The sequence below is a fragment of the Poecilia mexicana genome, unplaced genomic scaffold (assembly GCF_051168715.1).
Source record: "Poecilia mexicana isolate PSO_F unplaced genomic scaffold, ASM5116871v1 scaffold_16, whole genome shotgun sequence".
Lineage (NCBI taxonomy): Eukaryota > Metazoa > Chordata > Actinopteri > Cyprinodontiformes > Poeciliidae > Poecilia > Poecilia mexicana.
In genome coordinates this window covers 25,842,367-25,866,827 of record NW_028263385.1, presented here as the reverse complement: position 1 = coordinate 25,866,827, position 24,461 = coordinate 25,842,367, and the positions used below count along the sequence as shown (strand labels likewise).

Genomic DNA, 24,461 nt, shown 5'->3' with positions numbered 1-24,461 from the left:
AAATTAATTTGGTGCTCAAGTGCGGCTATAATTTGAATTCAAGTTAGCTCTTTAGCGTTAGTTTGCGCCAGAAACCTTGTTGGTGTAGCGCTTTAGTGTTAGCGGATACAATCTTTACAATTAGTGCTTTAGGATTAGCGCGAAGTTTTTAGTTAGCGCTGACCAACACTGCACTTTTCCAGTTTATCCAGCAGCTCCTAATTCAACCAGTTAGCTGCTCTGCCTTAGAAAGTAACGACACAAACTGTCTTATTTTACATGAGCTTGAATAATTCACCTGTGATATTAATTTAAAAGGCAGCTGGCAAGTTTTCAATCATGTACAAAAGAAAAAGATGATGGCAACATTATTATCAGTTACTATTAAATATATTTACTTCACTGCTAATAAGTGTCTGAACTCCCAGTCATCATCCACCCACAAATTAAAGCACTTTTGTATTCTATTACATGTGTCAAAATGGCTCAGTGCAATTTTTTTAATACAAATTAACTACAGAATAAATGAGATGATTAGCCAGGATCACCTGAGTCGCTCTCTCTTTTCAAGCACCCTCAGACAACAATGTGAAGGTCTGCTTCTGATTTGTAATTACATGTTTCCCTCTCAGTCTCTTCCATCAGGTTCGGAGTGGCTAGAAATGATTTATGTTGAGCATGATTGAAACTGAACAAAACGGCGCCTCAGGATCTGCCTGGTGAGAATACGCGCAGACTGAACCGGGGTGTTTGGGATTTTGTTAGAGACCAAAACGTAATTAAGATTTTTGCTATGGAAAACACGGGAATTAGAGCTTCATTAAAATTTTAACGGAAAAAAAAAAAGTAATCACTTTAAAATGCCTGTCATTAAATCCTGGATTCATTAAAGCATTTACTGTGTCCTTACCTCGAATTCAATAAGCCCCATTGAAAAGGTGGAAATGCTCATTAAATAGGCTATTTAGCTAATAAATTGTTTAGCTTTTGATAAGCAGGACAGTAATGTCACTTCAAAAGCTGCTGCTGCAGCAAATTGTTATTACAGACACTTAATCTTTAATTTGAAATAAATCACACTCTAATTAACTTCCTGCCTAAACAACAAGGCAGCATTGAAAGTTTGAAATATTTATTTAGAGCCACAATAAATACACTGCAAGCACAGCGACTAAAAATGAAACCATAGCTGGATTGTTTCCTTGGTTACATCTCTCACACTAAACAATTGATTTTAATTATTTCAAATAAGTAATTTTTCCCTCATTTTGTGAAGTTGAACCAAACTTTAATTGGCCGTTCTGTTTGGCAGAAAAGCTCAAGTTTATAAACTTCAATCTTTTAAGCCTGAATAGTTTTCTGGACTGGATTTCTTTTGACTCCCCCTCCTCCACAACAACAATGAATGTCTTTTTTATCACACACATTCTTAATAAATGTAGGTGAATATGATGCTGTACTCATAAAAGCCTGAAGCCTTCTGGAAAGATACAGGAGCTTTATGAGCATTTTTCTAGAAGTGCATTTATAAGGTCAGACACTGATGTTGGACCACAAACACCTCATAAGGTGTTCCATCAGGCTGAACTCTGAAGACCAGTCCAGATTTTTTACACTCCTTACTTAATTCGTACACTGGTCCCTGCTTAAATACATTTGGCATTACAGTGAATTTTATAGACCTACATAATGAAAATAACCTCCAGCTTCCTCCCACCTGTGTGTGTTCGGTTGTGTCTCTCCAGCTGGCTGCGCTTTGCAAACGCCTTCGCACAAGACGTACAGTTGAAGACCCTGGGCTTCTGGGAGCTGGGTGAAGGGCCCGGCTGGTGCACCCGCTCATGCTCCTGCAGACCAAATTATGAATATATAATACATGTACCTGCAACAAACTGTGTTTAAACTGTCAAAATTAAAGCGTCTCTATAGGCGCGTCATGATAGCAAATCTAAACTGTCCCAGTAATTATTGCGTTTAATTGTTTTAAGATCATTTTCAAGTAGTATATTGATAGAGGCATTATAATGCAAGAACTCAAACATTATAATGAATGAACTCTAATTTTGTGAACAACACATAACCCTGGAACTGGGAGATACTTTAAATTTCCAAAAATAAATAAAATGAAAAATAAAATGTAAATAAAAACCATTTGGAACCCAAACCATAAATAAAATGGATTCTGATTAAAACTATTAATCATCAGAATAGAAATTGTACACTGAAATTGTAATTGCTTATTGTGACTGGTTTATGTCTTTAAGCTAGAAATAGAGATAAAAAGTGGCGCTTGGAACAAAATGAAGAAAAATAGTTTTTTGGGACTGAACTTTATTCATTCCTCGCCCCAAAAAGAGAAAGATTTATCAGAGACCGCATCCAGAATTTAAAATTAGGAAGAATGGAACGACTCCCTGCAGCAAAATATCATGAAGTTGAGCTAACATAATGTGAAATTGAGCTAGCTGTTACTGCTGCTATATGAGGACTGTAAAAAATTGTCACACTGGGACAGAAGCGTCATCAATCTTGCAGAAAAGATCTTCGAAAAATGAAGCCATTTCCAAAAACCTCACTCTACATCCAAAGAAATTCAATATCTTGGAATCTGTGCCTTTGGGATATTTGAGTGCCTGATATGATCTATCACAGAGAAATGGTTTAATACGCGCTACTCATTTTTCAGGCCCCTGATATTCCCAAAATCCATCTTCCGCCGCCTGCAGCACAGAAAACGACCAAGGTAAAAAAAACAATAAAATAAAATAAAATAAACATCCCGTTCATGTTTTCAATTTTCCCTAAATCAAACAGGAATAAATTTCCCCTGGTATCGCAACATGACAAACAACAGCAGCGTCGTTTTATCCTTCCCACCATCTAAAGTATACACCCAAGTTTTAGATGGAGGCTAATGAGGAACCAGGGGAGCAGAGGAGGAAAAGGGCTTAGTCACTGACTGACATTCACCTAATCCCAGCTTCATTAGTTATAGTGAGAAATCAGTGCAGCTCCAATTGTTGGGGCGCATGTACAAAAACAAAAACAACAACAACAAAAAAAAACCTGTTGCTCTGTGGCCTTTGCGTAGCAGAAGTGACACGTGGGAGGGAAAGGGCTTGAACTTTAAGCTGCGTCCTCCTCCTTCCACCCTCACATGTCCTTCAGCGCTTCACACCGCAGAGGAAATAAAATGCCACTGGCGCTCAACGTTTCATCATCTTCAGAGCCGGAACAATTCTTCGACACTCCCTTCCGCGTCTTGGCGTTATCGTCGCCGTTCAATGAAAGACGCACTTGACTGTAAACAGCCGGTTGTGCGTCACAGTTCTGACCTTGAGGTGCGTAGCTCGCTTGAAAGCCTTTTTGCAGACGCCGCAGACGTGGCAGCGGTCCTTGCCGTGAGCCTGTTTGCAGTGCCGCCGCAGCGCGTTGGCGTTCTCGCACAGCTGGTTGCAGTAATAACACTGGTTCCTGCTTTCCATGTCCAACTGGGAGTCTTTCCCACCTTTCCCCCCGTCAGCAGGATTCTGCATTCATAACAGAGTTTGTTAAGAGTTTACATTTCATCCCTGCTTTGGGAAATTCTCCAAAACGATCCGCTCTCATCTGATCGTCGCCGAAGGTTTTGTTGATGTTGATGACACTCATGTTGTGATTTTCTACAGTTTGGAGCTAAATTCCTTAAATTCAATCAAGTGTTATCCAATTAATGAAACTGAATGCATTTAGGTATTCCCTCATATTGTGCGCAGGACAACAATACTTACAAAATATCCATTGTCAGATGCTCCATTCGTGGATTGGGAATGGTGGCTGACCAGTAAGACCTGCTGGCTTGAACTGGCAGATTGCCCCGGTATACCAGTCTCATTTAGCACCGCAGGAAACGTCTGACCCTAAATGTGGAAAAGATAGTCTTGTAAAGCATCTAATTTAAAAAAAAAAAAAAAAAAACATGTCTTCACAGAAATGGTTGAATCTTGCTTAGATTTTAAAATCACTAACAATTAGATACAGGATCAATTCAATCCAAAATCACAATCGGACCTGATAGTGATGTAATTTCTGGATCGGGTATCATACTTCGGCCAACGAGGCAGACCCTACCTACTGACGACTGGCACTGGCAGCTCCACTAACAGCGATAAGCACTAATAAAAGCCCCTAACAAGGTTGAGCATTTCCTTCACCGGCTGGAGGTTATAAAGTCTCAGTTTGACAGGAAGAAGCTACCAAAGGCAAGAGAGACTGAAAAGTTATCTGCTGGATTGTTAAGGACAGAGTCTCATGGCTCAAGGCAGATGCCATTTTATCAGAAGAAATCACAGCAACATCCTCTCCTGTCTGGGCAAAAAGAGGAAGGAGTTTGAAAGCTGGTGCGCAGACTCTCACACCATCTTGCATGGAGGTGACAGGGTTATCCAGAAAGAACGCTCATTTCAGAACAGGTTTGGTTCTTGTCCCGCCGAATATCAGTGTTTTGGTGAGAGCCGACATCCGTTTCCATCCGTTCAAGGCAGCAAGCAAGCATCATCAACAGGGGCGTTACACAACATGGAAGAAGAAGCTACTAGCCTTGAAGGCCTCTGCGGCCCATATTCACTGCCTTGCTTCCTGTTTCTTTGTCTTTGGTTTCATCCCGAAGGAAAACAGTTTTGGCGTTTGAGATTCTTCTGGAGGAAACACGCGACACTGGTTCAAAATGAAATTCAGGAAACAGGCTGTGTGTGGGACCTTGCTACTGTTTGAGAAGTTCTACCTTGTTCTCCTTTTGAACCTTTGAAGGAAGCTGACCTTAGATTAGATCCTTCAAAACAACCTGGCTGCTCGTTCTGCCATCAGCTAAGGGAGTTGAAGAAATCCATGTCCTTTCTGAGTTAATCACATCTAAGCTTCTGAGAAGATCATGCATAGTGAGACACTCGCTCAGGCTAATCAGAGAACCGGGCGTTATATTCATGAGGTCAAGTTCAGATTCAGCAGCTCTAATGCAAGCAAGCATGTAAGTGTATGCACCAATTAATCATTCTGATGCAAATCATGTTATCAATTTGTAAATGGAGATGCAGGAGAAGATGTAGACACAAATTACAGCAGAATAACAAAGTGTTTGTCTTATTCTGATTACGTCATAAAACCGAGAACAAAACCAACACTAAACTTTCAAGAAAAATCCTTTTAGATCGGAAAATACCGACATCTGAAGATGTTTAAATTCAGATATTTGGATTGAATCAGAACCCAGAAACCCTGGAAGAGAGCATCTCTATAAATACACACAGGTACGGTTCATGGTCTCTTTACCTGTGCACTGAGGTTTAGAGTGACACCGTCCAGCATGCCCTGAGCGTCCGTGAGGGTCAGGGTGACGCTGCCGTCGCTGGCCACACCCCCTGGTGACATCACTAAGCTCTTGGACGCAGCAGTGTGGGACAGAGTGGTGCTGGGAGCCAAACTGGTTACTGGAAGGAACGGCACAGAGGGGAAAATGAGCAACTCAATTACCATCGCATGTAAAAACAGAGTTCAGATGACAAATGTTGAACTGTAATAACAACTGCAAAGTGGTTTCAGGCACGATGACCAATTCTGTAAATTTAGAGACTGACTATTTTTTTTTGACAGTTCTTGTAAAACACCTTAAGCTCCGTCAGACTGAATGCAGCTGTAAGGATTATTTTTTTAAATCTTTTTACGGCGCGGGACCTGAACTATGTGACATTTCTGGGGTCTGTTTGTAGCTCTTGGCAGCACACTCAGTGTGGTTCTCTACTGTCTCAACATAGTGTCAAAGCTTTCTGGTGTTGAATGAAAGCAGCTTCGTATGGAATGGTAACAGAAGTGAGCTAATGTCAAAGACGAAAGTCGTTTGAACATACCCTTATGGACGTGAACTGCTAGCTAGCATTTTATGTTGGCAGCTAGCCACATCGTCCACTCTTACCATTTCTAGCTGGCAAAAGTAAAGGGGCTACGCTGCATTTATTAACCTTTTCCTTCTACATTACAGGTTTGTACTAATTCATGTTGTTCTGTCGCATAAATTCAAATGGGATACAGTGAATGTGTGTGGTTACAATGTGAACACCGTCAAAGGTAAGGTAAGGTAATTTTATTTATATAGGACATTTTCAGCAGCAAGGCAATTCAAAGTGCCGTTCAAAGGGGGTGAATGACTTCATAAGGCTCTGAATTTACAGCATCCAATCTTCCTTTTGCTTGACTTGGCCATTATAGATAACAGCTTATGCAACCAGAAGGGTTTCAAACATAATCCTCCATGTTAAACTGCAAAATTTCCAAAATGTGATCAACAATGTGGGCCGAGCGATTGACATGTTGTGCGGTAACATGTTTTTTTTTTTGTTGTTGTTATTTTTTTTTTATTTTTTTTTTGTAATGACAGAAAATGTCTGCCCATTTTGCTCTTATGTCCCCAGCCTGTCAATAATTCAGGCTCTTCTGCTGCTTTTGTCTCTAACCAAAAGGTGCTAAATTGCTCTGGTCAGAGGAGCCCCTGTCATTTTTCCACTGTGATTTGAACTGAATAAATAAGCCTGGCACAGAACCGCTCCCCGGTCACAGAGCTGCCAGAACCGTATTTGCATACAGAGCGATAACACGGCTTCCGTCTAATCAACAAAAGACGAGATACTCTGAGTGTCTGTGGGAAGATTTTTTTTTTTCCCCCACTTGAGCTGAGAGAGGAAGGTAATTGATAAAAGGGAGATATTAGCATAGAAATTTGATTACATCTTTAGGTGACAAGCAAATCAGGCAAATGTAAGGCGGCAATCTCAATCAATTTCCCGTACAGCAAAGCCCGTAAAACCTTTACTTCCTCCCTTCACACTCATGTCTGTAGAACTTCAAGTGCCACCACTTTATATTTTCTTTTCAAATTTAATTAAAGCCGTCAATTCAGCTTGAAATAATAAAAAAATAAATAAAAAGTTGTGTTGAGGCCCTTTACAGAAAAATATCACATTTATACATGCAAATATAGAACTCAGTTGCACACATTCCAATACCTGAACGTTGAGTTTATTCAGTTTAATTCAAATTCAAAAACACTTTAACCAAGTGCTGCTGTAACTCATATTTTCCTCTGAATTGTATATGCTGATTGTTCAAAACGTATCTGGAGGGAATCGAATCTCTCATAAGGTGGCACTGCTCAAAGAATATCCTCGCACAAAGTTTGAAATGTACTCTAAAGTTTTTATTATTATTATTATTAAAAAGATCTTACCTGCCATCCCGGTGTTGGCTGGGCTCTGAGGTAGAAGGTGGTCGTTGGTGATGGTCATCGTTGCGCTGGTGGGTTGGCTGCTGAGTGGCGAGGCCAGCCTGATGGTGCCGTTTAGCTCTGCGCCGTTGGAGCTGCCATGCTGGGGGAGCAGATCTTGACCTGCCAAGGCATTTGGGAAAATACAGCCATTACAAATTACTGCTTTATAATTCGGAATAAAGACAGTTTTGGTGTTTGTTCTGCATGCAAGCCCAGGTCCAATTTAAAAGCATTTCATGTAAATATATTTATTCCAGACGGTGGGGCAACACTTTGTTTCTTGCCCTGCGGCCTTCAGCTTCATCCTGCTGGACCGGATCGGAAACGCTGATTTTACCATTTGCTCCGTTGATTGTTCCAAAAAAGTATCTTCAAATATCAGTTCATTTGAAAATGTGATTAAATCCAGTTTCTGTGTGGAGTTTAGTGATACAAACTGCACTTCTTTTTATATGAGTGACGTCTTAAACAAGCCTATTTCAAATGATTTTCAAAAACACAGGAAAAACATGCACTGTGCAAAAAAAAGAGAAAATGGAAGATGTTTTGTATTTAGTCATTATTCTTAGCAATAGTTCAGACTAATCAGAAAACAGAATTTTCTCTAAACTCTTCTTTAGAGAAAATTAAAGGAAACACTCGGCAAAAAGGATGAAGATGAAACATTCTTAGTTTGAAAGATTAGAATCACTCAAAAATAAATCAGACGGCTGAATAAGAGACGCTCAATAGTGCCCACAGGATATGATTCATCTCATTCAAGGAGATTCTATCTTCACAAAGAGAGAGTAGAGACAGGAGACAGATGTTTTCACTTCATTGACAGAAGATTTATACCTCCAGGTAAGAGAAAGCCAGTGAAGGACATCAAAGATGACTAGAGAAGGAGCGAAAAAAAACAGCTCAAAACTCCATTTCTGCTGCTTTTTATTCAATTCTGGGAAGCAAAGACCATTGAAAAGACAAGACTGAGGTTTGTCCTCTCATTTCCCACCAGTGTGTTTTGGCTGAGAAAGGAAATGAAGAAAAAAAAAACTCCTTATGGGATTTTTTTTTTCTTTTAGTCAAGGCTTGCTTATTATTTTTGTCTGGAGCAGAACCAGCTTGTGAGAACTCCAGCGACCCCACAGCTGACGGCTCATACCTGATATGGTGAGCGTGATCTCCTGAGGGTTTCCCGGCGCGGCACTGGAACCGGCCGCCGAGGCCTGAGCCTGGACCTGAGCGAGAGCCTGCGTGAGGCTGGAGTTGTTGATGGTCAGAGTGATCTCCTGGCTGCTGTTGCTTCCCGCCACGAGCCCAGCGTTGCTCATGACGTGGTTCAGGTCCTGGGGGCCTACGCGAAGCACAGATTGTCACTCAGCTCAAGAAAGAAAACGACATACCATTAGATTTTTTTAGTTGTTTTTTTTTTACTAGTTTTTACCCGTGACGTCCTGCTCAGGCAGTCCGGCCATAGAGACCTGGGGGGAGGAGATGGTGGGCGGCTGCATGGACAGGCTGGTCAGAGGGTGGATGACGACGTTGGCAGACACCGAGGGGTCGGAGGTCGACATGAGCTGGTTGGCGGAGTGAGAGACCAGGCTGGTGTCGACGCTCAGGGGTTGAGAGAGCAGGCCCTGCTGTAAGGTCTGCTGGAGGAGGGCGGGGTCGATCTGCGTGGGAAACCAGCACCTCACGTTACCGGGGGCAACAGCTGCTGCAGCCTTCGCATCCTTTCAAATTCTACTTCGATTTCGCAATTTCCCATAAAGTTTGATTTGAAATGTTCCTGTTTCTGTTGCTCTCAGCACTAAAAGATTAATTTCTGTAAAAAATTAAGTAATGTTATGTTTTTGTTTCTGGGGTTATTCTTTAGCACCTTTAAGCATCTGGAAAACAACATATACAAGTTTTAACAGTCATTGATAGAGTTAATCAGAATTTATCTATATTAACTTTCCCGCTCATTACAAAAAATGTGAGTAAAAATACATTGAAGTTTGTAATAGGCGTTTTGCTGCCTCATTTTTTGACTCTGATCACCTTCTGAACTGTGACAAAATTAAGATATTATTATACAATTGCTACATTTTAATCCAGATTTGGTCCATACAGCAGAAAATATGCATGAACTTTAACCATCCAGATAGTTGATGCTCGGACCCGCTGTTGTGCCATAGCAACATGTCATCACACACAGTCTTTGTCTTCATCCCCTGTTCTGTAGAAGCTGCAATTCAGGGACAGTTTTATTAAATCAGCAAATATCTGAGACAGCTAAAAAATTAAATCTCAAGGCCTTTTTCCATCAAAGCCAAGCGCTTTGTCCTTCAAAGCCACTGAATATATTCTTTGAAGACTCACAGCTGCGAGTCTTCAAAGAATAACAGCTACAAGTGACATGTAGCTTAAGAGTTGGGGGGTTTTATATCCAGAAACAAATCACACATCGGAAATAGAACGTTCTATTAACAGTAACCTGCAGTGTTCGATGCAGCTGCAGGGTGTGTAAATAAAGCGTGAACACATGTTTCTTTTTTCAGGTTTTCTCCCTTTTTTTTTTTTTTTTTTAGATTTTAACAACAGCCGGAGACAGTCAGACGCATAACCTTGCTCCTCTTGTGCACGGCTTTAAAAATGTGTATTTCGAGCTCGAAATGAGTCATCCCTAATGGTCTTTTTTAGCATTTGAATTCTAAGTGAAGAATCAACAAAAATTACGTCAATGACGCGGCCACAAACCGCAGCGCTTTTTGTCTCCTTTGAATGGAGATAAAGTACAGGAAGGGGTTGTGACGCACCAAGCTACGTTAGGACTCTTAATAGGCTAAATGATTTTTGAGAGGATTGAGAATAATATGTTTTTTTTTAAAAAAACACCCTTTAGAAAGAAGCAAACATATTGCAATGTAGAATTTCTATTATTTGTAAGCAGCTATAAAAAGCTACGCAACGTCGGTTACGATAACAGGAAATAGCGAGCGATAACGTGAGAGAGCATCCTGAAAGGTCACAACTCCAAGAAAGTTTTAAGTGATTTGAGACGACTAAGCCAACAACTTAAAAAAAAAAAAACATGAGTATGTATGAAGTTGTTTTTATTAAGTATTTACACTTTAAGTATCTGTTTGGGTAAAGCTTCTGGTTCACATCTTCACTGTGAAGCAAATCTTCTTTCCTACTTGTGAAAACATCCAGTAGTAGGTTTAGATGTTTTAAACTGTTTGCAGAAATCAGTATTTTACCTGCTTTCTGAACAGGCTTTATTTTAGAGAAACAGAAAGGCGCCGTCGCATGAGACGGTGGTGAATGACCACCGCCTCAAAACAAACCAGTCTCAAAAACCAAAGCATTAGACGATCGTTCGCTGGAATTACAACATAAAACAAAGTGAATAAAGTTTTCTTGATTTCAATCTTGAGTCTGTTTCCAGGTAGAGATCCATCGACCCGATATATTAATATCTGTATCTGTCCTGATATTGAAAAAGAAAAAAAATGATAGCTCAGGTTTTGGTGACAACGTGCCCGATCTATAAAGGAAAATCTATTCAGTCTAATTCTATGCTTTGTGCTCTGAGCGATGTCATGCTCTATTACTTATTTTACATTATATCCAGAATTCCTTTCTGAATCGTTTGTTCAAGGTTTTCTTTACATATTTGAACAAGGTAGTCAACCTGCTGTTTTTGTCCGTTTCAGATTCTTTATTTATTCTGCATTGGCTGTTATCCTCCTTGTTGCACTGACTGGACAGTTTAAATCTGTTTTTACATGTTTGACCAAAACTTGTGAAGCTGTTGGTGCATTTAAGTGTGCAGCTCTACTGGTGCGGCTTTAGCAAATACATTTGAAACTTTATGTGTTTAAAAAAAGGAAACCTTTTAGGTGAATCCGGTTCTGTTTTTCGGTATCGGATCGGTATCAGCCGAAACCTCAGATATCTGTATTGGTATCAGAAGTGAATAAAGTGAATCGGTGAGTCCCTATTTCCGTCTTGAGACAAAGTTTCCACTTTTAAACCGGTGAACGCAGCTAAAAAGTTTACTTTTCCGACGTGTTTGCTCGAGTCTCGTATTCATTCACAAACACGTCCCTCCTGTCTGCTCTCTTTTATTTGTCTGCCTTATCGTCTTATGTCCCCCACATGTAGGCATATTGTGGCATTTAGAGGCATATTATGAAAACTTTGCTCGTGTCTAAATGTCTCGTAACCTCAAGAGTAAAACATTTGGCACCAACGTCTCTCGCACAAAATCTCATTTGCCGCCTGCGTGGGGGGCAGCAATGTGAACACCATCCTTGATTTTCTCAGTTTCGCTGCTTTTACGACATCCACAGAATCGCTGAAGGTGGGATCTAATCCCCCCGATATGACACATAATCAGAGTCAGACGGCGAGATGCCGAACCTGAACTCGTTCTGAGTGACGGTGTCCTCAAAGGCTCTACAGATGATAATGTGAGAATGTAAAGAGGGATGCTTTACATTCTTCTACACATTATGTAGAACTGGTACATTAAATAATATATATATAAAAAATTATGTAATTTGCTAACTAAATGTAAAAGAAAATGAAAGTTTTATGCAATACATTAAACTACCACACACAAAACAGGACATTTTTTTAAATATATTTTTCGAGCTGAAACGATGAATCAGATTAATCGAGATTGTTGAAATAATCATCAACTGGTGTAGCAATCAATTGGAGTGTACAGACTCAAAGGAAGCCCCCCCAAAAAATCAATAAACCATTAATTAAGTCATAACTGTACAAAAAATATATACATTTTGCATTTAAAATAAAAAAATAAAAAAACCTGTGTCTATAAATATGTTCTACTCAGAACTCAAGTGGCAGGTCTAGCTCCAACCTGTTCAAATTCTGCAAATAAATACATAAAAATCTCCTATTAAGCACCTTTTTGCCATGCAAATATTAATCGGTTTATCCAAAACAGAATCAGCAGATTAGCCCAAAGCTGTACTGATGTCAAGTTAAGCAGAAACAGCTGAGCTTTTCACACGTTGATGTTAGAAGTATTTTTTGCTACAAATGCTGTCATTGGATTTTAGGACGGTCGTGACCTCTAACCCCATGATCCACAGTCTCAAAAATCCTTTCTATTTAGTACATGAGGTTTTTATTTCCCCAACTATCATTGAGGCGAATCAATGTAAAAAATACTAATTTCCTGCAGTGTATAAATCTGAATGGATCCCATTCCTGATGTGTATTCTGTATTTATTCTGTAAATAAAAAGAAACTTTAATCACTTTCCTAAACTGACTGAACAAAACTCTTATGATGCGCTTGTCACAAAAAAAAAACCCAACATAAATAATGAAAATCACAGTAGAAGAGCCAGACTTTTCAAAACAAAACCTATTTTCTACACAGAAGCTACAAAATAAATTGCTGCTGAGCAACATTTGTTTGCCCGCTGTAGGTCTGTGGGACAGCACATGCGGTTTCACGGGGAGATGAGTCACCTGGAGTGTGATGTTGCTCGTGTCGATGCCAGAAATCTGCACGTTGGGGCACACCAGGCTGGCCGGGGTCAGCTGGAGGTGGATGCCGTCCAGCGTGGTCAGGCCGTCCGGGAGGGAAACGGTGAGGTCTCCCGCAGCTGAAACACGTACGCAGGCACAACTTTACAAGGCTGTAATGGTTTACAGTGTTCCTCCTTGAGACTGTGAAAGCCTGTTATGTCAGACTTCAAGCTTTCCTTTCAATCCAAAGAGCTTTCGCTTGATCAGAAATGCATCTAAGCTGAGGACAGACATAACAAGGGATCTTTGAAGGCTCTCTGATTAGATTTAGGCTGGAAAGATTCAAAAGCTGTGCTGTGAATTGAAGAGATAAGGCAAAGAAAGTGGCGCTTGGTGGTAAAACAGCTTCGTCCTCCTGGGTTTGACTTGTTAAGCCGTGACATGAATCATATGGTCTGAGTAACAGCACAGATGCTGCCATAAAACGTCCCACCAACACAGAGATGATGATGGTGATGGTCTTTTTCAGGATTTCACCTACACTGCAAAAACACAAAACCTTACCAAGTAGTTTTGGTCCAGTTTCTAGTGCAAATAACTTATTACAATTCAAATAAGACAAAAATGACAAACATGACTTACAAGTAACTTTTTGTCAATATTTAGGAGTTTGTTTGAGTCGATAATTCCTTAATATTGACTAAAACAAACATTGTTGCACTGGCAGAATTGTTTTGTTATAAGTGAAATAAAATCTGCTAGTGGAACTATTATTTTTTAAGTATGGCGCTAATTTAAGACAAAACTAACTTCCAAGTTTTTATCAAGATATAGAAGCTCTGTTTTAAGTTAATAATTCCTCAACATCAATATTAAAAGGACTAGTTCCACTGAAAGATTTTGTCCATTTATAATATGGCAAAGATGTGTTATATGTGGAATAAATCTTTTTTGTAAATCAATATTAAGGAATAATTGACTTAAAAACAAACCTCTATATTTTGCTGAAAAGTTACTTGCAAATTAGTTTTTTCGTTTTTCAAGTGTACTATAAATCAGACCAGAAATACTTGGTAAGATTTGTGTGTTCACACGCTGCCTTTAGAGCATTAATTATGAGCCGCATATCACAGAGTAGTGATGTAAAAGTGACTCTTCAGGATAATGCAACATGTCGCCCTGAGCTGAGATGCTACGCTTAAGTGGATAAAATCAATTCTTTGTAACAAATTCCACATTAAGTGCTTTATATCTGCTCTGCAAACCATTTTCCTTCAACAAAATGCCTTTCATTGTTCAGTTGTCATCAACAACACCCACCTGACATAGAGGCTGGCAGGATGGCCTGGCTTACGAGGCCCGGCTGCAGCAGGTTCTGGTCGAACTGCCCGCTCAAAACCTGACTGGTCGGAAGGTAGATGCTGGGGTCAGAGCTGGGCGCCTGCAGCAGACCCACAGGCTGGAGCGGCTCTGAAGCCGCCGGTTGCTGGCTCTGACCGGAGGCCCCGGTCTGCCCGGTCCCTGAGTCCTGGCTGTGTCTGGAGTGGCCGGCGGAGGAGCGCTTGGATTTGCGGCTGTCGCTGTTGGGCCGGAAGTGGCACTGGATGTGGGTTTTGCGGTGGCCCGAGGTCCTGAAGCGCAGTTCACAGAAGGGACACTTGAAGGGCTTGGAGCCCGTGTGGAGGCGCATGTGCACCTTCAGGCTGCCCTTTGTGGAGAAGGAGGTGTTGCACATGTGACAGCTGAACAGTTTCTGACCTGCAAAAATAAGGCAAATCAAATCGCTGCTCAAAATCGAGTTTGCTTCTTTGAAATCAAACGTCTGTGAAAAGACTTCATTTCTCCTTTGTGCAGCTCACCTTCTGTAAAAGTTGAAAATATTTTACAACTTGAAAATTACAAGAACAACCTTTGTTTTGGGAGTCTGCTGATGACAAGAGCTTCAGCACTTTGATGGATTTCTGCTTTTGATTTCAATTTTAAATCCAATCCAATTCAATCCAAACACCAAGTACTGCCCAAAGGATGAAGTTATACACCTTCTATTAATGCCAAACTTCAGCTATTGATTAACATTACAGTGTGAGTAAAACACATTGTGATAGTCAGGGCCGTTTCTTTCATTGAAAACAACTCTTTTAAAATAAAATATATATTTTTCACAATGTCACTGGTGAAGCTATTCTGTAGCTGTAAAAAGCCTTTTAGAGATGCACCAAGAAATTGTTGGTTATTTAAATAACACACTTGCATTTTTTTTAAATTTATGTGTGGCATAGTAAAAAACATTCTGTTACTATTTGCGGTTTTTAAAGATAATTCAGGACTGGCTAGAATCAGCTTCAATGTAACGATGCTGGATAATTATGTCTCATTGTTTTTAATGCATTGTTCCCCTGCTTCGTACACCACACTGGTGTTTTACCTGTGTGTGTTTTCACATGGCAGTCGAGGGTTGATTTCACCGTAAAACTCTTCCCACATTCGTCACACTTGTAAGGTCTTTCACCTGTGTGGATCCTGATGTGTCTAAATAGGAAAGCAGATTGTGAAAAGTCACATGCAGAATAACTCACTGACAGATACGTTTCACATTTGTGAAAACAGAAAAAGAGATATAAAAAAAAAGAGCAGGTATGAAAAACAAGAAAAAAGTTACTGCTAAGTCTCTGGGTCATATTAAAATATAGGGAGAAATACGGCTCACTGTAGCATTTTCAAAAGGAAAACGGCCTGAAGGCTTGACAGAGGAATTTGGGATTTGTCCAAAAACATGAAACAGGAGTTTAAAGTTTTTCATTTTAGCACCAAAACATTTTGCGATAAAGAGAAAATGTGGCACTAAAGATTATTTACCCACTTCTAAAATTGCTGAGAGACATCTTATAAAACTATAATTGGTAGAGTAGCTCGACTGATCAAAGAGAGCTAAAAAATCTTTGAAAAAAATAAACAGAACAAAAAATCCCCTGGTGTGACAGTAAGTAAAAGATAACCGTTAGATGGTATCTTTGCAAAACAATAACAGTAACAATAACTCTGATAACAACAGTTTGTTGTAGAGGTACAATTTATTCCATTTAGTTTGTTTATTCATATAAATAAATGCTAGTTTAACAAAACAGCTGCTGATCAGCTTTAAAGGAGGTTTATTTCAAAGAGGTGATTTCTCTTAAAAGGACTTGGTAGACCTTGTAACCTCTTTTTGGCCATGTCCACAGCTTATTCCAGATTGAGGTCAAGACTTTGTGATGGACTTTGACCTTCTCCCTAAACCTGTATGTAACTAATTTGGATGTATGGAGCTGATTGTTGCTCATTTGGAAAACTCAAGCTGATGTTCCAGCTTAAATTCCAGACTGATGCTTCAATATTTCCATACGACGTTATTTCCTGAAGCGCACCCGTCCCTCCTGAAGCAAAACACCGACGCATCACGAAGCTGCCAATCCTTTACCTGACAGTTGGGTTTAATGTTTTTCCTTTGAACATAACTGCTTGTTATGACCAAACATTTTCATTTTAGTTGTACTTATTCAGCCTGAAATGCCTCCAAAAGATGTGGCATTTATTCCTGAGTACATGTGCAAACTATGTTGTGCTTTTGCAGAGAGAGTTTCTTTCTATTGGAGTCTTTTAGCTAGCATCAGTAACACTGCTTGCTTCCACGGGGCTAATGATGCTAGCAATTTCAGCGAGCATCTTGATAAGGTCTTTTGCTTTCTGTTTTGGGGTCAAGACTCACATTTCACACCAAAACCTGTCCATCTCTGAGATGGATCCATCTTTCTCCCAATCGATGCGGTTGCTGGAATTCTCAAGCTATTTATATCTTAAATTTGATTGAGGGTTTATAAGTTTTACACTGCAGCATTGGAAAGACCAGAAAAGCTTCCGTCCTTCTGACTTGACAGGAAAATGACCAGAAACAGAGGTGTGACCTTTACCTGACGAGGTCGCTGGGCTTCTTGAAGCTCTTGGGGCAGTAACTGCAGCAGTTGGCAAACTTGGGTTCAGTTTCCAGCTCCACCGCTTTGTCCTTGATCTCGCTGATGCGATCCCTCTCGGCCGCCGACTGGGCGAGGATCCGCTCTGACACGGAGGCCTCCTCTCCGGGATCCTTGGCCAGCTCGGCTGCCTGCTCCTCGGTGAAAGTGATGATCTCCAAACTCCTCCTTTTGGATGTTTTTTGATCTCCGTCGTCATCGTCATCGTCATCGTCGTCGTCATCCCCGTCTTGAGGCTCGAGATCTACAACTGGCAGACAAGCGAACTGTCAGCGCAACCTGAAGTTTGAACATGCCTACCCTTTACTTCAAGATTTTACCTTTGTTTCTTTTCAGTGCAGAACAACACAAAAAAAAGAATAAATGAGAGACGGATGGAGCGCAGCATCAATGTGAAGCTCTTTAATCACGTGAGCTGAACTTAAATAAGTTGACTGGCAAACAGACTCCGCTGAGAACCGCATGAAAAGGGTTAAAAGTAGCTGCAAATATGACTCCAAGTATCAAGTTTATCAATCCCACAGTTTCAGACACACCGGTACTTTTTTCTACGGGTCAAGACAGAGTGACGTGGTCAGGTTGGGTGTTATCTCACAGTGCAGCTGCCTACACTGGAGGACAGTCTTGGTCATTTGTCTGACACCTCGCACAGCTGAAGCTTAAACACCTGATGTGGACTCACACACTGAGCCACGCAGAGAGCATAATTCCCTCAGTGCATTTCTCAGAAAAGTCCACGCAGTCTTACGGATTTTCTCAGTATTTCTTAGAACAGATTTGTAATTCTCAAAACCACTTGTTCAGTCTTCAAATGATTGTGTCCCCTTGCGCACATTGAGAACGCAGTTTCTTGTTTCTGATGTTCAAAAGCATTTACTTTTGCTTTTGAATGTCCAACATTTTCAACTGCTTGTGGCGTTACGGGTCTTCATTGAATGGTCTGGACCTCCACAACATTTAAGCATAAGTTTGTGACCCACAAAAAGATTCTCATGGAGTTCCTCTCATCCTGCTCCCCAACCTTTACTTTATTGAAGATCTTGTTTTCCCCTCTGCATGAAAATGGGAAGTAAAGGAAAACTGCACTGTAATTCTTACAGCACTGCATGAACAGTTGTCCATAAGGAGATTGTCTTATGTTTTTCTTAGTGCTGTCTTTTCCTTTCTGTGTCACATTGACGAGGTATGTGAACAAATTACAGTAAAATGTGAATTTTGTCCAGTCTCTTGCCATTAATCTCCCACAAACACAATTTACAGTACTTGTCATTAAAACTTTACCCTTAGATCATATCGGAACATCCCTTCAGACTACCCTGCTATATTGACAGCATGACTTATTATTTTCATTGCCTGATCTGTATTCAGTGAAACAAAGGCTTATCATTCTGATGCACTGAGATGTTCGTGGACAAATATTTACTTTTGAGAGAAGAAGTAAGGATTTTGAGAAAGAGACCAGCTTTTGCAGGTAATCCATGCTGCTCTGCTGTCTGCATGAATTGTTTCGAGGGATGCTTTGCAAATGTCGAGGTTGATTCGAGAAATGCACCAAAGCAACTGAGATTGATAATGGGCTACTAGACCAACTGTTGTAATCTTGTTGACACGTCTTTGGATTTTATAAAACATAGAAAACTGACTCTGGCTGTCAACTCAGGAGCAGAGCTGTATGTATTGCTGACCTGCCTTACATGCTGATTGGTCTCATGGTGATGTTTATTTTTCTAAAGTACTCCAATAATTTATCCTGACATTTGCTGAACAACTCTGTTTACTGATGATTTACCTTACACCACTTCTAAAGGAATATCCTAGCCGAACATACTGAACATATGCCAACCGCAACCAAGGTATTCATTGGTTTTGATCAGGTTATTCAATCATCAGGTTCATTCAGCATCCAGGTTTTTCAGGAACCCCTGATCATTCATGTGACCCCTTTGAAAAAGTATTTCTTTAGAAGTGTTGACTGTCGACGATGACATTAGCGTTCGGATTGTCTGTGCAACATGTTTAGTGCTGAGATGCTATTTTAGGCTTCATTAGCTTTGGTGACAATTTAACTCCTTTTAGCAGAACTTTCACGCAGTAGACTTTAGAAGACTATTGTGCCATTAGATCGTTTTTTTTTTCCATCTAGTGTGCCAAGAGAAGCGGCTTTGGTGTCCATCGCTGTTGTTCTCGGTTGTCACTTGTGAGTAAAATTTACAGGCGTATCAGAAACGTGCAAATACAAAGGTTCCGGCCGCAAACGTATTAATTCCGGCAAAGTTTTAAACAATTAAAAATCTATGGAATGAATTTGCGTGAATGCATTAAAGTCCCAGCCCTCTGTTATCTATATTTAATAAATGATATAACATTTTTAGCCTTATGTCCATATGTTCCACTAGTACATAAAATCCTATAATAATATTCTTCTCTGTAACACAACGAAATGTAAAAAAGTGAAAAAACCCATGAAAATGAATCTAAATCACTGAGAAGGAGCATCATGTGAGAAATTGTAACGACAAAAATCATATAAAGTGCTGAGAAATCCAGATATGGTGTCGACGTCCTTACCTTTTTCCTCCACACCGTGCTCCTTCTTCATATGCTTTTTACAAAACAGACTGGTGCGGAAGCACTCGTTACACATGGAGCATTTGAATGACTTGCTGTGGATAAACGCGTGCCGACTCAGACTTCCATTAGTAGTGAAAGAAGCTTCACAAACGTCACACTTATACGGCTTCATCCCTGTAAGGCAGAGGTGAGAGCAAAGCTGAGTGTCTGAAGTTTTCTAAGTATTTGAAACCTAAATTAGAAAGCAGATTTCCTCTGATGCGGTTCCGGACAACATTGAGGGATTTTAGAACTCTCTGTTCGATACAGAAACGATTCAGAACGTTTTCCCACCTCTGAAAAGAAAGCTCACCTGTGTGTGTGTTGAGATGGGACTTCAGCACTCCAGCCGAAACAAAACCTCGTCCGCAGAGGTGACATGCGTACGGTTTCTCCCCTGTGTGGGATCGGATGTGTTGCTTCAGATGGCTCGACTTTTTGAAAGCTTTGGAGCACCAGCTGCATCTGAAGACAGGCGAGGGTCAGGTTTAGGAAGATTTATTTATCATTTCAGGTCGTCTTAATGCAAAATGGTTGAGAACAGAGTGTTCGGGGATGTAATTTTAAGATGGATTCAGCCAGGAGGAATTATCTCCCGTCTCCAGAGGAGCCGGCTGGTAAAACAAAGCCTTTGTTTCTTGTTTGTTTTGTAGCCGAAATAAATGTTTGCAAGAAGGGAGCCAGTTATTGGAACAATGAGCAACTATTGAACAAGTGAGAATGAAAACTGCAGAGGCAATAGCTCTTTGTTTTCGAAGGTTTCTTCTATTCAAGGCTATTCACACATCAGATCCGCTGATTTCTGTCTCTCTCATGTTTTATTCATTTTATTCACTGTGAAAAAGAAATTTAAACAGTAATAAGACTTTCCTAAATTTAAATCTACATTGTAAAATCGAGAGATTTTTTTTTTTTTTTTACAGTCAGGAAAAATAAGCAAACCGAGTCAATGTCATGCCCGGTTCCACAGCTTTGATTCCTATTCAAGTATCTTTTCAAGCCTATGGAATGGTCAGGCCTAATTTTATGGGATCATCAAGTTATGACAAAATTACACCATGCAAACATAATTTACTATATGCAGAGAAACATGATCTTATTAGACACAAACAGTTAAATGTTGATTTTACAGTTTCAGAAATTTCCCCAAAGCTTCAAATTTGAGTTGGAAATTTAACACAACACCCAGATATTTGGAATCATCAACTTTTTGGATTTCCTCGTGATCCTTGAAACGAACCTGTAGGCTCTCTTGGTGTTGTCTTCACCGTCTTCCTGGTAGTCTGCTGCTTCTGTAGGCAGCTGGAGATCAGCCTGGCTGCTCTCCTGAAGAAGTCCGTTTGTCTGCATTAGCAAAGAAAAACCAACACATCAACAACCCAATTATAAAATATACCAGATTATATTTCACTGCTGCGGGAAAATTCCACTGCATGCTTTTTGAAACAGTTTAATCGATTCTTAAGTCTCCTGGGAGACTTAAGATTAAAAAATTAGCTTTACTCAACTGTTTCTGAAGCAAAACAATGTAAAGGGTATATCACCTTTTGAAAACACAAAAGATGATTGTTTTTTTTGTTTTGTTTTTTACAAATTTGAGTACTCACAACCTCTGAGCTGGGGACATGGAGCAGGTTTGGAGGATGATAGCTGGAAGACAGAGCCTGGGACTCCAGTGTGCTGGAATCCTGCAGCTGCTGGACAGCGGAGAACTGGGGCTGGTTGTAGCTCGGCTCCGGTATGGTGAACCCTGGGTGTGGGAAGTAGAGATTGTTTATTTCCTGGATAATTGTGTTCTTAGCACAACCACAGAAGCTAATATCTACGGTCTTCCTTATGTCGGCTGTTGATGATACAGCCAGCCTTCACCGAAGAAATTAAATATTGCTCCTACTGGATTGGCTACTTTGCAAATGTCAGGCCTAAGTAATGCTGCTTAACACACAGGCGAGTTTTTCACAAATAACTTAGTTACTTTCCATAGAACAAAATACTGAATAGAAAACGATGCACTGTGTTTCCATCTTCTTGCTATTTGTGTTTATTTGTATTAGGGCATATGACAGTGATAGTGGAGGATTGTGTTGAATTTAACTGAGGCAATGGGAACAGCATAGTTATGTTTTCACTGTAGGGACATATACAGGTGCTGGTCATAAAATTAGAATATTGTGATAAAGTTCATTATTTTCCATAATGTCATGATAAAAATTAAATTGTCATATATTTTAGATTCATTGCACACCAACTGAAATATTTCAGGTCTTTTATTGTTTTAATTTTGATGATTTTGGCAAACAGCTCATGAAAACCCAAAATCCCTGTCTCAAAAAATTAGAATATTATGAAAAGGTTCTCTGAACGAGCAATAAAAATAATCATCTGAATCAACAAAGTAACTCTAAACACCTGAAAAAGATTCCTGAGACCTTTAAAAACTCCCAGCCTGGTTCATTACTCAAAACCGCAATCATGGGTCAGATTGCTGACCTGACTGCTGTCCAGAAGGCCATCACTGACATCCTCAAGCAAGAGGGTGAGAAACGGAAAGAAATTTCTGAACGAATTGGCTGTTTGCAGAGTGTTATATCAAGGCACCTCAGTGGGAAGTCAGTAGGAAGGAAAAAGTGTGGCAGAAAACGCTACACAACGAGAAGAGGTGACCGGACCCTGAGGAAGATTGTGGAGAAGGGCCGATTCCAGACCAAATTAAATTTTCATCTCCATAAAACTTTTCAGCAGATGGAAGCATGAAGTGCTCCAAAATCTTCTGATAGCTGCTGCATTGATCCTGCCCTTGATAAAACCCAGTGGACCAACACCAGCAGCTGACATGGCACCCAGACCATCACTGACTGTGGGTACTTGACACTGGACTTCTGGCATTTTGGCATTTCCTTCTCCCCAGTCTTCCTCCAGAGTCTGGCACTTTGATTTCCGAATGACATGCAAAGTTTGCTTTCATCCGAAAAAAGTACTTTGGACCACTGAACAACAGTGGTCCAAAGTGCTGCTTCTCTGTAGCCCAGGTCAGGCGCTTCTGCCGCTGTTTCTGGTTCAAAAGTGGCTTGACCTTTGACCTGGGGAATGCGGCACCTGTAGCCCATTTCCTGCACACGCCTGTGCACAGTGGCTCTGGATGTTTCTACTCCAGACTCAGTCCACTGCTTCCCCCAAGGTCTGGAATCGGCCCTTCTCCACAATCTTCCTCAGGGTCCGGTCACCTCTTCTCGTTGTGTAGCGTTTTCTGCCACACTTTTTCCTTCCTACTGACTTCCCACTGAGGTGCCTTGATATAACACTCTGCAAACAGCCGATTCGTTCAGAAATTTCTTTCCGTTTCTCACCCTCTTGCTTGAGGATGTCAGTGATGGCCTTCTGGACAGCAGTCAGGTCAGCAATCTGACCCATGATTGTGGTTTTGAGTAATGAACCAGGCTGGGAGTTTTTAAAGGCCTCAGGAATCTTTTTCAGGTGTTTAGAGTTACTTTGTTGATTCAGATGATTATTTTTATTGCTCGTTCAGAGAACCTTTTCATAATATTCTAATTTTTTGAGACAGGGATTTTGGGTTTTCATGAGCTGTTTGCCAAAATCATCAAAATTAAAACAATAAAAGACCTGAAATATTTCAGTTGGTGTGCAATGAATCTAAAATATATGACAATTTAATTTTTATCATGACATTATGGAAAATAATGAACTTTATCACAATATTCTAATTTTATGACCAGCACCTGTATATATATATATATATATATATATATATATATATATATATATATATATATATATATATATATATATATATATATATATGACATAAATAGTGTTGTAAATATCGGCTATTGGCCACAGCAATATTAACTTTGGATAGTGATATCGGTCCTAATTTTCATGTAGTTTAGGGTCTGGATTATTGCACTGATTATTTTAGTGGCAGTGTTTCTATTTATGATTGCAATGTAAATTGTTGTACCTAAAAACAGGTAGGAATGAAAAATGAAAAATAAGTAAAAAAAAAAAAAAAAAAGTAATAATTTGATGTTATCTCTCATCTTTTATCCACGTTCAATTCATATTTACCTCCAAGGATACAGTAATTTCATTTTCTTAATCTTATTGTTCCAAGTTTTCCAAAAATGGTGGGAGCTCCGTAAACAATGCCCCTTATCCTACATTTTATTTTTTACTTGACGGTGGACATCATAGACGCTACATTATCAATACTGATACAAAATGTTGTTTTATTATGAATTTTTGATATAAAATGACAATAAATGATTTTTGTTACTTATTACTATAACTGAAAGATTTCTATTTCTAGGAATCAGGTGTTTGCTTTAAAAAAAAAAAAAAAAAAAGGTCTTTCATGTCTCTTTGGGGGTTGTTACATTTTGAAGAGCTGCTCATTTTGAAGCCACATGTGAATTTCAAATGCTGCATCATCTCCCAGCACCAATAAAACCAGGGGATATAAACCAGCTTACCAAATGAGATTCTGCAGTAAGTGACTAAATAATGCTGGGTTTCCACGAGGGACCCAGAGGGCTGCATGTCATCAATAGCAACACTTCAATCACAGCACATGACAGCACTCCAGCTCTGACGGTGTGGCACCACAGGCTAAAGGTTTGATGTTCACGAGCCCCACTTATCCAGATACACGAGACGCGTGCCCTTCAAAATCTGATGGCAAACCGGTCCGCGTGTCTTTCTCCTTGAGCCAATTAGATCTCCCATCTGCTCTGCTTAGATGTGAAGGTCACACTACATCCTGAGAGAACGGAAAAAGACGGACCTATCTGCTAAATGTTTGATGAGCGAATGTTAAATTGTTTGTAGCATCAGAACAAGCTGTGTTTTCAGACCGGGCAGGAGTAAGAAGTGCTGGCAGGGAGGGTGGCAACAATGTGGTGGGAAGAAAATCATATATCTTTGAGTTATGCAGGAGAAGAAAGACTCTCCTACTTCTCTCTTTTCCCAGTTGAAAGTGGAAAATTTAGATTTATTATAGAAATTGTTATGTCTACATCTCTCCTAAAAATCGTGACGCTACAAAAACAATATTTCAACATCAATGTTATGTTAGGT

The 24,461-nt window shown here is 40.0% G+C and overlaps 1 protein-coding gene across 1 annotated transcript in view; it reads right to left on the bottom strand.

The window, feature by feature from the left end:
• znf236 (zinc finger protein 236) overlaps nucleotides 1-24,461 on the bottom strand; it is a 55,044-nt gene that overhangs the window by 7,492 nt on the left and 23,091 nt on the right. The window contains exons 16-30 of the mRNA XM_088013568.1: nucleotides 20,975-21,117; nucleotides 20,608-20,711; nucleotides 19,681-19,832; nucleotides 19,326-19,502; nucleotides 16,698-17,007; nucleotides 15,176-15,279; nucleotides 14,071-14,508; nucleotides 12,751-12,887; nucleotides 8,700-8,928; nucleotides 8,418-8,609; nucleotides 7,235-7,393; nucleotides 5,287-5,444; nucleotides 3,750-3,878; nucleotides 3,315-3,509; nucleotides 1,697-1,826 (exon numbers count right to left, since the gene is read on the bottom strand). Coding sequence (XP_087869694.1) covers nucleotides 1,697-1,826; nucleotides 3,315-3,509; nucleotides 3,750-3,878; nucleotides 5,287-5,444; nucleotides 7,235-7,393; nucleotides 8,418-8,609; nucleotides 8,700-8,928; nucleotides 12,751-12,887; nucleotides 14,071-14,508; nucleotides 15,176-15,279; nucleotides 16,698-17,007; nucleotides 19,326-19,502; nucleotides 19,681-19,832; nucleotides 20,608-20,711; nucleotides 20,975-21,117 — 2,757 coding nt within the window. The remainder of the gene's footprint in view (nucleotides 1-1,696; nucleotides 1,827-3,314; nucleotides 3,510-3,749; nucleotides 3,879-5,286; nucleotides 5,445-7,234; nucleotides 7,394-8,417; nucleotides 8,610-8,699; nucleotides 8,929-12,750; nucleotides 12,888-14,070; nucleotides 14,509-15,175; nucleotides 15,280-16,697; nucleotides 17,008-19,325; nucleotides 19,503-19,680; nucleotides 19,833-20,607; nucleotides 20,712-20,974; nucleotides 21,118-24,461) is intronic.